The 13645-nt window shown below is 41.7% G+C and overlaps 1 protein-coding gene across 1 annotated transcript in view; it reads right to left on the bottom strand.

Moving 5' to 3' along the window:
* Positions 1–12782, bottom strand: part of LOC102288513 (plexin-B1) — a gene marked incomplete at its 5' end in the record, with an annotated part of 20000 nt that extends 7218 nt beyond the window's left edge. Inside the window, 17 exons of the mRNA XM_005944058.3 lie at positions 659–806; positions 1848–2008; positions 4181–4353; positions 4714–4798; positions 4920–5023; positions 6419–6593; positions 7524–7670; positions 8715–8781; positions 8875–9053; positions 9294–9511; positions 9597–9697; positions 9798–9946; positions 10068–10244; positions 11126–11368; positions 11476–11710; positions 12372–12545; positions 12628–12782. Coding sequence (XP_005944120.3) covers positions 659–806; positions 1848–2008; positions 4181–4353; positions 4714–4798; positions 4920–5023; positions 6419–6593; positions 7524–7670; positions 8715–8781; positions 8875–9053; positions 9294–9511; positions 9597–9697; positions 9798–9946; positions 10068–10244; positions 11126–11368; positions 11476–11710; positions 12372–12545; positions 12628–12782 — 2691 coding nt within the window. The remainder of the gene's footprint in view (positions 1–658; positions 807–1847; positions 2009–4180; positions 4354–4713; positions 4799–4919; positions 5024–6418; positions 6594–7523; positions 7671–8714; positions 8782–8874; positions 9054–9293; positions 9512–9596; positions 9698–9797; positions 9947–10067; positions 10245–11125; positions 11369–11475; positions 11711–12371; positions 12546–12627) is intronic.
* Positions 12783–13645: the final 863 nt, after the last annotated feature.

Here is a 13645-nt window from a genome sequence, read left to right as displayed (position 1 = left end):
CGGATCTTAGAAAAAAGTATTTTTTACATCTCTAAAGATTTTGAAATGTCCACAGTGAGACAGTCTAAGAAAATGCTCCACAGAAAAAGGCCAACAGAACAGCACACTAATAACGAGTGTGTCATATTAATCTACAAATCAATGTCAATGTGTCAGAATTAGCCAAAAGGCTATTTTTCTTCCCTCTGTAAGTGTCTCATATTTGTCCTTTACAAATGAAGCTCACCCGTCCCAGTTTATGGTCAGCTATGGTGCAAGAATCCATAAAGGTCTGAGCTATGACAGACAGCACAGCATCCACGTGGTCTGATGTCTGCACATCAAAGATGAACTGCGGGTTCTTCAGGATATTGATCCAGAACCGCAGTGGCAAGCTGTTTGGTAAAGCAAGAAAACATTTACACATTTAAGCAGTGATTGTAATGTAAAAGTACAGTTATCTTTGGATCTTAGAAAAAAGTATTTTTTACATCTCTAAAGATTTTGAAATGTCCACAGTGAGACAGTCTAAGAAAATGCTCCACAGAAAAAGGCCACAGAAGGAATGGACAGTGCATATTAATCTACAAATCAATGTCAATGTGTCAGAATTAGCCAAAAGGCTATTTTTCTTCCCTCTGTAAGTGTCTCATATTTGTCCTTTACAAATGAAGCTCACCCGTCCCAGTTTATGGTCAGCTATGGTGCAAGAATCCATAAAGGTCTGAGCTATGACAGACAGCACAGCATCCACGTGGTCTGATGTCTGCACATCAAAGATGAACTGCGGGTTCTTCAGGATATTGATCCAGAACCGCAGTGGCAAGCTGTTTGGTAAAGCAAGAAAACATTTACACATTTAAGCAGTGATTGTAATGTAAAAGTACAGTTATACATCAGATTTTTAAAAATGCTTCTAATCCCCTCTTATGCAGAAAAAAAGTGCAGGTTCTTTACTGGTGCTTCCACCCCTTTTGTTTGATTCTAACACACTCTGGTGTCCTGGGCCTTTTGGTTTCGTGTATCTGGAATGTGGTGAAAACGCAAAGCTCACGTGATGTCTAAACTAACTGCTCTGAGGAGGTTTGGTTACGGCATGAATCAATGAAGAGCAGCCATAACATTTATGCATATTATGACTGACTAGATAAGCTTTAAAGAAAGAGCACATATAAATAATCACCTCATCCTTGAGTAATCGCATTAACAAGCTTGCACAAAAATACACTTTCAGCCTTTTTAGAGAGTTTAAAATATGAGAAACATGGTAAACACACAGGAATGGTTGTTATCACCAATAAGACAAACATACAAGACACTTCTTTTTGTATATTCATTTGTCATTATTCACAATATGTAAGGTCCACGGTCTGTGAAATCATCACCACTTTTCTGGTGAGCTCTTTACAAGTACATAGAAAACAAATAAGATGCAGCCAAGTGCAGGTGGACCCACTGTCAGTAAGTGACAATGGGTTTCCCCGGAAGACCCACATAGCGGTGATGTATACAAAGGTGACAAAATCTAATCTAAGATGTCATATGTTCCTCGTGTATCAACCAAATGCTTCAAAGTAAGAAGCAGTTTAATAAGTCTCTGGCAAGGTTCATGAGCCCTGGCAAACCCTGGCAAATCTCTGCTGTTTCCACAAGATCTGCAAGTAAAGTCCTAGTACAGTAACACCATAAAACCAGCTGTTGTCCATATGTTCTGTGTGGGGTGCTTCTTCAATCTCTCGATGGATGAAATTCCCCTCGAAGCATATCTATGCTGTGTTTCATATGTCTCACGGCCCATGACCCATTCCTGGCTTCCAACTCTGCCTCTCAACATCCAAACCCAATATAAGCGTCTTTCACCCAGTTACCTATTGGTTTTCCAGATGTGGATGGTCTCCGGGTCCATGATGTTGTGCTGCTGAGCCTGCTCATCCAACAGGTCGAAAAAGTATTTGACAGCTAGAGGTACAGGACGACTGGTGCTGAGGATGGCGGTGAATAAATCATCCACAAACTTCTGCAGAGTGCCCTGAGACAGAGCAGAGAAAGCGACAGAGATAAATAAACCATGAAACAAAGAGGGGATGCTCTCTTTGAAGGGGCACTCCACAGATTATGCACATGAAGCTAAGTTAAGGTACATGTGTCATCTAACACAGCGGTCCCCAACCCCCGGGCCTCGGACCGGTACCGGTCCGTGAGTCGTTTGGTACCGGGCCACGAGAGTTGAGGCTCAGGTGTGAAATGTATGGTTTTCAGGGTTTTTATCGGTTTTCAGCGTTATTTTGTTATCGTTTTTATCGTTAACTCGGTTTTCCTTGGTCCTTTCACGTGTGTTATGAATAAATCTTCTTTTTTTCGGTACCGGTGCTAGTTTTATATTGTTGTATTTATCCGCGACACCTTAAAGGCCGGTCCGTGAAAATATTGTCGGGCATAAACCGGTCCGTGGCGCATAAAAGGTTGGGGACCGCTGATCTAACAGTTATGTAGCATTTCCTGAGGCTCTGAACAAGCCTGCGTCTATTTTTTCCCATCCCAATGTCACAGGAGGTTTTCTCAATTTGGATTTAACTCTTTACCCCTTGAAAGCCCAGAGGACTGACCCTTAAGGCACCTGTCTGAACTGAGCGGTTTCTGTCATATTTAATGAATAAGATTCTATATTAATGGTCCATGGGATAATGCACCATGGTGTTTGGTGCAAAAATAAGAAATATGCAGGGCGTTCAATTAATGGAAGTTTCTATTTAATGAAAAAAAAAAAAGCTACATGCTGTAAACCAGTGAGTTTGATGATGTCACAGGGGCTCTGACCATATTCCGGTTATATTTAATAGTGAAACAGTGAATTGTAGGAAATACAGGATCCCAAGTTTCTTGAGCCTTAAATCTAAAACTGAAAGTGCATTATTTTGACCTCTAATGTACAGAATTTGACAAATAGATTTTTATTTTTGTTTGTTTGGGGACTTTTTAAAGTTTAAATGGATGGACAAATATAAATTCTTGAAACAATTCTGCAAGTAAGCAGCACAGGCATACATTGCAACTTATCAGAATCTGAATCAGAATACTTTATTGATCCCTGGGGGAAATTATTTTTTGTTACAGTGCTCCATTATAAACCAACATTAAGACAAGACAGACAATACAACTAAGAATAGTTATGAAATATGAAATATACAGTTCGTTTATTTTGTCTGGTCATCTTATCCTCACTTTAGTCATCCATTTTCTTAAACCTTTAATTAGCTCAGGGTCACCAGGGAGATCACATGGAGTGAGAGGCGTCAGTCATAAACCCGCGGTGACAGTATCACAGTGATAAGGAAAAAAGAAATCCTTTCTTCTTCCTCTTGTTTTTTGATGCATCAGTGTAGCAGCTCCTCACATGCACATTCAAGGTGTGCAGAGGTCCAAAGCTGGATGCTATTTGTGTAAAAGGGGTGGTTATATGCCAGAGCCGCTGACATGAAACTATGGAAACATGTTCAATTAAATATTAATGTAATAGTAACGGCAAAAACAAGCCAAATATTTATTTGACATTTGTGCATCTTAAATCCACTGTGTTCCCAGTTTATTCATTGTTCATCATTACTACATAACGTCTTGGGTCAACATACATTATAAAGATAAATATTTCATGAGCTCTAAATAATTTAGACTCACGCTGGTTCCTAACTGACAAAGGTTTCTTTGTGAAAACGTGAGCTCAAAATAGCACCACGTCATAGTCACGAAGGCCACCGTGTTCACATACTCAGTGTTGGCTGGCTCATAAGGAAAATATGGAACATGAGCAAATGTGTTTTTCAATTATGTAATCTCTAAATGAAAACACTTGGATTTGTTGGATTGGACCGAGTGTAGCAGGGTTTTGTGGCATCTCTGTTGTGAACATGTATGTCATGTCTCTGCACATCACACCTTCTTGCTGCTGACTCATTTCATATTTGTATATCAACTGTGGAGAATCCACAACAAAACCACTACATTTGGTGTTCCCAGCTGTTTACTCTGCTGCCTGGAGGCAACACAAACCTGAATAACACTCAGTAACACGTTTTGTTTATGAAAAATAAAAAAGAGGTATAAGTACCATCTGATGTCTGTTCAATTTAAATATACAAAACCTATTAAGATATTAGTGAGTGACCACCACCTTGTTTGTCCCCATTCAGACCATGTGTTTTACCTTCATGGAGAGCAGGCGTGTGAGGTAGATCTCGGGGATCGCTTTGGCTCGCTCCCCACCCTTCTCTCTCACACTACCTCTCCTGTGTTTGGGCAGCTCAGACTCCTCGCTGGCTTTTACCAGATGCCACAGTCTCACGCCTCCTTCTTCCCCATCATCCAGCATAGGGGTCTCTGGTAGGAGGGGACAAACAGTTGGATGGGTAGGTGAGAAACAGGTCCCTACATTTGAGCTGTTTGTCTTTGTTTCAAGTGTTTGTACGCAGTGAACAACTGATGTTTTTGTTCATTATTACAGCTTTTATTCCCCCCACAAACTCATCTTCACACCTAAGTCACGGCCACTGTAAAATAGGATATGCATAAACAGTCAAACACCGCCCTCCTCTGGTTATTTAGACTGAGTTCATCTGCTCAGATAAAACGTCTGAATGAAGGTCGCCAACCATTGCCATTAGATGCAGTTGTCTACATACAGACAGCAACGTATAACCATAATACCAACACAGGGGTAACAGATAATAATGAACTTACTCTCTCCTGGCATGTAATCGTGGCTGTCGTGAAGGTGATGTTTGTTGTTTCTGGGAACAAGGGCCACCGTCGCTCCATCGGGGACCTGATTACACAGTCACATGACAACATTCACAATGTGGTTAAAACTGCTTCCAAAACTTTAATGAGTTGAGGTGTGTGTGTGTGTGTGTGTGTATCAGTGTTTGTGTGATGTCAGCACTCACCTTGTAGTGCTGCAGTGTATTAAGGCGCTTCCATGAACCTTGCACTACTGATGTCAGGTCTTCATCTGATAGGATTAGGTGACCTGCAACACCTGCACGCCACTCTGAAGAGAGAAATGTTCAGGTAACCTTGAGCTTGTGCTTATAGCTGCAGAATTAAGACAGTAAACTTTGAGGATTGATAAAAACGAAAACCCTCAGGGACCACAGATGTTATTTCCTGGATTGAATCTGGTAGACCAGCTGGCAGCTTTGCTTGTTTAAAGGTGCACTGTGTAAAATGTCACAACTACACACCAGTGGACTGCAGAATGGAGTCAGCTGAATTTGGCTTTCTTACCCCTCACCAATTCAAATGCATGATCCTACCTACAGTGACTGTAATCTGTCACTGACTGCAGGCAGTGACAGATTACAGATGAACAGCAGACAAACATCTCTGGCCGCCAGTCTCCTGTTTCCCTCAACTGTCAATGTGTCCATGTCTATTTACTCTGGCGCAGGCTGTAAAATTTAAACAGATACGAGTTGATGAGCGAGTGACATTCACCTCTCACTGATGACAGAGATACTGAGAAGTTGCTGAGGATACCCTGAACGTGTCTGTCAAATGGATCTAACACTGCTGACTTGAGTGTGTGAGAATGACTCAAACTGTTTATCAGATGGAAAGTGTGATTTTCGGGCCACTCGAGCTTAACATTAGCTGGTATAATATTATCCTATAACCAGCTATTGATGCTATTTAGTCGGGTGTCGCAGCTGTTCGGAGACGGGAGGGTCAGATGTCTAATCTGCTGACAATATCAGGAATAAATTAGCATGTTGTTGCACATTTCTGTGTGTTAGAGCCCTGACGTCTGCTCAGGTGATGACATTTTATTAAGATGCCTGTGGCGTTGTCTCTTTCCTTCGGCTTTTCACTCATTTCTCTGATGATGAAACAGGTACGATCCTTCATAGCTTGAGTCCAAAGGTACAAACATTAATGAAAGTGTTTTGACTTCTATGGCACATTAATACCTGCAAGTTCTCTTTTCCTTCACCTTTGATGTACTACGTATGTGGCTGGTCACACGCATGAAACGTGCTCGTTGCAGTGGCGATGTCCATCTCGGCCATTGTATTCAAGATGGAAGAGCAATACGGCAGCTTCCACTCCTATTCATTTTTATGGATTAATTCTAGGTTCATCACAATGTATGAATTTGTTGGAAGATGTAATTATACACTAGTTTCTACAGATTTAGAAGTGATATCTTTTCAGCAGATGCGTTTTCACCTTTTACTTTTTCAAACCAGAACCGAGTGTTGTTTAGATGACTGGTGAGGTTGTTTAATGTTTAAATACTGACTCGATGACAGTTGTTTTGTTTTCTCTTATGCACTTCACACACACACAAAAAAACACATCTGCATCTCTATAATTAAAATCCTCACATAAGAGAAGACTGAAACACAAGAAAGAGTTATGCTGTTGTGAAATGAATCTGACTCACCGAGATGTAACGAGTCGATGTGCGGCCGCTGAGAAAATGATGTTCCCTTCCAGGTTTGTTCCAGAAGTTTCTCTTTTACTTGTGTGATGGTGTCGCAGTCCAGCACCTTAGCGGGAACCGTCTGCGCTGTGGTGCCGCCGCTGGCAGCTGCAGCTGGCATCACCACATTTAGAGTCTGGACACATGTACACAAATGCTGGTTATGGATAAAACACACTGATAACACTGTAGGACACACGGCACTTTGGAGGAGTGTTTGAGTGTTCACTTGTGTGCAACCATCCACACTGGTTTGACTTTAAATTGTTTAAGCTTAAATCTTAACAGTTTGACGTTTACATTAATTTTAGTCATGTTTTATTTTAAAGATGTCAAAGTTATGTGAAAAGCACACCCCATTACTCAGTAGCTTGTATAACCACCTTTAGCAACAATAACATAAAATGTCATCAGTTTAAGCATTAAGACACTTTGTCCCACTCTCACATCAGGTCTTTGAGGTTAGTGAGCATTTTTCCATGCACCGCTCTCTCTTAAGGCCCCATCACAACTTCAATCAGGTTGATGTCTGGACTTCAACTAGGCTACTGCAACATCTTGATTCTTGTCTTTTTCATCCAATCTGTAGCTGATTTGCTGCTGCGTTTGGGAGCATTGTCCTGTCACATGACCCAATTTGATGTTCTTCTGGCAGGAATTCCAAATAAGCCACACTTATTCATCCTTTTTCTAACTGTACTGACATCAACTTTAAACTGAGGAGCTCTTGAATTTTGTTCAAGCTTGTCTGACCATTCTTTCCTGATACACCCACTCCTGGTAAGACTGTTGTATTGTTTTTATGCAACCTTGAATGCTCCAGACCAAAGTGACAAAAATCTGCTTTTATAAAGGTTCTCACGTCTTGATGACAAATTAATCATCAACACGTTGATGTGTAGGCATTTGATTAATCTCTTAATTCCTGTGGAAACAGTAAGGACGTACTTAGCTTATTAGCTTATTCAGTTAAATATCAGCATATGATAATAAACCAAACAGGAAAACATGGGTTTCTCCTTCCAACATTAACAATGCTGCAATCAAAGGATGTGTGTGTTCTAACCAGTGTGCGGTACTCCACGTCCTCTCGCAGGAGTCGGTTGTCGTTAAGTGTGTACTTGGCTTTTCCAGTCACAGCGTCCACAGGTCCCTTATCCACCTGGTGCTTTATTGCTCTGAACAGCATGTAGAAAGATTCCCCTGCTGATTCCTGGCCAGGTATGAAGAATTCATTCATTAAAGTGGTATTCCACTTCTGATCAGTCACACTGTCTTACTGGTGAGCGACATTTGATCTCCACTGACTTTCTGTGAAATGTGCTTTAAATACAGCGCATCTGTTCCTCCTATAATGAAGTGTTTTAATGTTATAATTCAACAACTGACAGCAAATTCATGCAGCGCTGCAGTTAGCACTCCTTCCTGCTTATTTGCAACATTTATTGGAGTATCTAATCATATGAAGATGAGAGTTTTTAGCATCAAGCACTTGTGTGTTCCCATGGTATGGTCTGTTATGTTACGCTATGGGTACTATTTAACGACACTGCTTGTTGAGGAACTGTCAGGCCTCAAACTAGAGATTTAGATGGACTTGTCTTCTTGCTTAGTTTAACACTGGAGCCTCCCATTGCTCTTTAAAAAAAGAAATTAAAGCCAGTTTTAATACTTTAATACTGTGAAGAGAATAGTACACACCATTGTGTGATTTTTTTTAGTAGTTTATTTTAATCAAATTTTTTTGCTTTATTTCTTAGAACAAGAATTATCTTGTCTTTTTTCAGAATCATTTGAACATAAAAGGTTTTCTGATAAAACCCTAACACTGTCTTTTAGAGGAAGAGGAAGGGGTAAACTCTACCAACTATACCCCTTAAAGGGTTAAAAAAAAATTAAATAAATCAAATTGAATTAATTATTTATTTATTTTTTACAAAAAATATAAACTAATGAATGTTTCTGATCATCTTATTGCTAAGACTGTGCTGTGCGTTTCAAAGGGAAGAAATTTTAGCAGTTCTGTACCAAAGTTGTTAAAAATGACCTTGAAAGCACAATTTTAGCAGATTTCCCCCCTTTTCAGGTTCTTAAAACATTTTCCTGACATAAAAACTTCACAGTAAAGAGACAGTAAAAATGTTCTTTTTTATAACTTCAAATAACACTATAGTAGTAACTGATGTTCGTCATGTTTCACTGATGCTGGCGCCAGTGTCTAACCAGCTAATGTCTGGTCAACCTTAAAACAACTTACCCTCAGAAACGTGAAGAGACAAATGGACATCCAGTTTGTCAGCAGCTTCTCAACAACTGATTCAGTTCTGGGGAGGAAAAAAATGAGGCACATGTAAATGATCCGTGGATGAAAAACATCTCCTACTCGCCAACTAGGACAGGTTAAAAAACGGCATCACCTCCTCAGCATCAGTTTGGGGTTCTTGGCCACATACTGTTCCACTAGATCATTGAGCAACGTCTTCAGGATGTCTGTGAAGTACTCGAGTTTACCGTGCAGAGCTACAGTCAGCAGAGAGGCCACGTAGGCCCGGTCCCTGGGGGAGAAGGTCCGCTGCACCTCAAGAGTGTGAATAAACTAGAAAAACAAAAAAGGTGAGAATATGGAGTTAATTAATCTGTGTGTGAAAAATCCCCCTCGTTTCTGTCGAGACCAGGTAAACCTTGGCAGAATAGCTCTGTATCTCTAGTATGGGACCTCCCCATCCTTCTATTGCATGCACACAATTCTGTGGGTTGCAAAGGGGCTTGCTTTGCAAATGTAGGCAGCATAAATAAATAAACACAGATTTAATAAAAAGCAGCTGTGGAGGCTTACCTTAGTGAGAAAAAGTTTACTGTTCAGCAGATTGGACAACTGAATCAGCCCTTGCTCAACCGTCTGCCTTCGACTCTCTGGGACATCCAGATCTCGTCTCAGTGGGGACTCCTGGTGCCCCGGGAAGAAAATACGCTCAGCATATGTTCGGTAATCCAGGAAGGGAATCCCAGAGCCCACCAAATCACTGGACATGTCCATCATCTCTGTCATCAAGTCTAAAAAAAAGAATAAAGGTCTTGGTTTAGTCTAACTTTAAGGACATGTATTCTCTAAAAGTCCCGAAGAAAAAGAGGAAGTTACCTGTGAACTCCTTCTTACAGCGGTCTCTGACACTGGTCTCCAGGTTCTCCAGCTGGATCTGGACTTTCTTATAGTCCCTCATGGCCTGTTTGCTCTTTCTCCTGACCCACAAGCCATGATGAAAAGGCAATATTACAGCCAAAACCAACCAATATGTTGATCAAATGAGAAACTGATGCTCGGTGAATTGAACATGTTTACCTGTATATGAGCACTATGATGAGCACAATGAGAGCCACTATGGATGCTCCAACACCGACTCCCACCTGAGCCTCTAGAGGAAATGTAGACTGTGTCTGGCTGTCGTACTCTACTCTGCCCAGAGAAAAGTTCAGATTTCCCATTTTCACCTGAAAAGCAGGTGAAAAAGAACAAGTTTAACACTACAGCAAGAAATCCTAAGTATTTACTATATGAACTAGAGAGGGTTCACTGAACTCAAATTCACAGTTCTTTGCATCATGTACTCACCGTAAACTCAGGCAGACTGTCCACGCCATCCTGCTTCTTCCTACCTTTCACCGAGGGCTGCTGAGCCGGTGGCTCGCAGTACAAGTGGCTGTGTGTCAGGGTCTTCACCGAACACAGGCCGTCACCTATCCAAGCCTCCACCTCGCGCTTGGACATAGCTCGATCTAGATGTTCTCCCTTGATCAAAAAAAAACAGAGTACGGCTTTTCTAAAGCAGTTCTGACAAAACACAACAGCATTTCATGTGTTTAGTCAGAAGAAACCCAGCCTCTGCGGAAAGAATGTAATTTTGCTCTTCTTCCACTCAGCTACAGCATTCAATAAAATGTTATTATTATTTATATTTTATAGAAGGACATTCATATGATTTATTTCTCAATATGTTCTTTGAAACCTGAACCAGTAAGTGGAAAGACTTACTGAGGATAGGAGGTGGTCCTATGCAGACTTCTTAATTAAAGCCTTTTATGTTATTTAAAGATGTAGTTGCATATTGTGCCCACAAGGAGGCAATGTATGCATACAGCATATGGTCTGAGTGTGCCTTGAGAATGACTCCAGGCCACATGAAATAGGAAACACATTATCTGCATTACTTTGTCAATCACGATGATCGTTTTTATGACTATTTTGATAGTGTGCAATTATTAAATGTGGGATTTATATGGGTTTTATCCAATTTCCTTTCCATATTAGGTGCATTCATACAGCTCTTATCATGCCTGCAGTGCAGTGCACTTTACTGCAGTGCAGAGAGGTTGCTTCTCTCAGGTAGGGACCTTACTAAAGAAACTGACTGTTAAAACTTACCACACTGCTGAAAGTAGTACAGAAACAGGAAATGACAGACCTGTCACCAGAGAGTTTTGTCCATCTAACCACAACAACTACTTCTTCCATAAAGTGGCATGTTGTTGCGTTTTCTATTCATTGTTAGCGTTTTATTTTATTTTTTCAGCCTGACTTCAACAACACTGTGAGACTGTTTGTTTAATACAGTCTTGAGCAGAAACAAAGTGGTGCCAGTTTATTTCGAGCTCGAGGTTCCCGTAACTCACCTCGACAGAGATGATGCTGCCGGGTTTGTGATGGTACGGCTTGCTGGGATCATTCCGGTTCAGCTTGTAGAGGGTGGGGTTGAGCTCATACCTAAAGGCTTCCTTACCCACGGTGTTGAAGTCAAAATGAAGGCTGTCCAACAGGAAGTGAACTTTGACCCTTGCATTAATGGCCTCCGGGCCCACGGCTGGGGTCGGGCACAAGATGAGGGAGGAGCTGTTCACCGTGCAGCGAGACTCGTACTGGAAGAGAGCACGGGGGAAGTGAAAAAGAAGATAATCCTTGGATGCGTATTTTAAACAAAATCTGTGCAGTAAATAATCATTTCTGTACAATCCCATGAAGACACCTGTTTGACATGGCAGAGCGTCCCCTCAGGGCAGTCCGCCTCTGGAACAATCCTCCTCCATCTCTTCAGCGGACCCTGGTGATCCTGTCCTCGGTTCAGGCTTCCTTCTTTCTTCTTAACCACACTTCTCCGCCTCCTGGGAGGGAGAGTATCACGAGGACTGAGGGTAACCCTCATTTTTGGCTCCTGGACCACATCCAGGTTCTGACCAGAAACTGTGATGATTCTGCCTCCACTGTGGGGGAAAGCAGTAGGAAAGAAAATGAGTTCAGTGGATTTGTGTTAATTTAATATGTCTGTCGTCACTTTTACAATACTGCAATATTTAATACCGAATTGCTTAATACCTTACACATGCACTGATACAAGTGTAATTTGGGGGGCTAACCCAGCCTGGGTTGAGCCCATTCCAGCTGTCATTGGGTGAGAGGAGAGCACACGCCGGCCACACTGACCGTCCATTACAGGGTTAACACAGAGTTACAGTCCTCTACTCACAATCATATTCACCTAAAGCCAGTTTAGAATCACCAAAATCCCTAAGATGTGGGAGGAGAGCCCATGCAGGCAAAGGGAGCACATGCAAACTCCACACAGAAAGGCCCGGCCGGTCAGCAGATTGCTGTGAGGTGACTGTATTAATCTTGGATTGGGGTTTGTTTTATAAACCGTGTGTGTCCCTTTTCTATAGCTTTCTATAGGTTTGTTTCAATATGGAAAAACTTATGTTTCTCTTTAGACTCTGAAACTAAAGTTTTTAAGCTCATCAAATAGATAATATGGGTGATGATCCATTTTATTGGTGATTTAATAAAAATGGATTTTATAATATTAAAAGCATTTTACTTGACTTCATTAATGGACTAGATGTATACAGTTATATTCCACTAAAGCACCTGAGAAAGCTTTTGGACGGAGCAGCCTTGGTGATGTTTGGGTTGGGGGTGTAATGATACACCGAGCCCTTCAGGTGGCGCTCTGCACCACCAAACCGCACAGTGATGCCGTGTTCTCCCGTCCTGTTGCTGCCTCGGGTCAGACAGCTGATGTGATCCTTCTGGATGTCGCGCCTGAGAAGAGGAACGTCTTTTAGATTTTAACCCACAAATCAAATCCTGCAGCATGAACAGGATTTATTCTGGAAGTGCTTACACATCACACGGTATTCCTCCAATTAAGACGCTGACTTCGTTCAGGTGTCCTGTCCTCAGTGCTTGGCCTGTGATGGTGAGAGAGGAGCCACCTGCTTTGGGCCCTCTGTGGGGGAAGATGCTGCTTAGCACGGGATTCTGGAGAGAGAAGAGAGATCAAGCATGAGACGCAAAGAATAAAAGTGTAATCGATAACTCAATACTGAGATGAAGATTTATAGGGACGATAAAAAGAAAGGCCAGGGCATTCTGGGAAACACTGGTAGTGTGCCTGATGGCCGTTGAAGGTAGCAATTCATTTGCTTGTCATTTGCAAAGATGGTAGACTTAATTAAGTCTACCATCAGGGCTTCAGTCCTTCTTCTGCTATGTAAATAAGTAGATGCGCTCCTACTGTATTGTATTGCAGTGCCTTTCTTGCATTTCAAACACACTTTGAGGCCTTATTAAGAAAATCCATGTGGGAGCTGAGGTTTCCGTAATTGGCCAGATTTCTGTTGTGAGCAAGCTTCTCTCACAAACAGCAGCAGTTGTGGACGACTCTTCCTAATGCCACACTCGAGTGCTGACACATTGCAGCCTCATCACTTTCTCCAAAGGAGGCGTTTTAAAAAATACCAGGGGACCCCCCCGCTCCCGCCCATCTCGGTCAGGTCTGGGTCCATCTGCTTTGGTCCACACCCCAGGGCGATTAGCGTGTTCTTGCATGTGCAACTGGAGCAAACTCAGGGGGAATCACAGCAGAGTTCAAACTAAATAACTGCTGCCTGTGATCTGGGTGTGAAAATGCCCCTGAGATGGCCTGGTTTTGTTTGGTTTTTTGAAATGCTTGTTTAATTTCTTGTAAATTGCTGCACTGTGCTGCAGCAGTTTCTGCAGATAAGAAGGGTGTTTATGGACACATAAACATTTAACATCACGTATGAATATAACCCAGTTTTCCTCATAAGTGATCTTGGCAGCTAGATTTCACAACAAAGAAAAACAATGTCTTATCTGATTCTCACATATGCAGACCG

This window comes from Haplochromis burtoni, unplaced genomic scaffold (assembly GCF_018398535.1).
Source record: "Haplochromis burtoni strain Fernald_Lab_line unplaced genomic scaffold, NCSU_Asbu1 Contig_390, whole genome shotgun sequence".
In the NCBI taxonomy this organism is placed as follows: domain Eukaryota; kingdom Metazoa; phylum Chordata; class Actinopteri; order Cichliformes; family Cichlidae; genus Haplochromis; species Haplochromis burtoni.
Note: the sequence above shows the minus strand (reverse complement) of the source record. Positions and strands in the feature narration are given on the sequence as shown.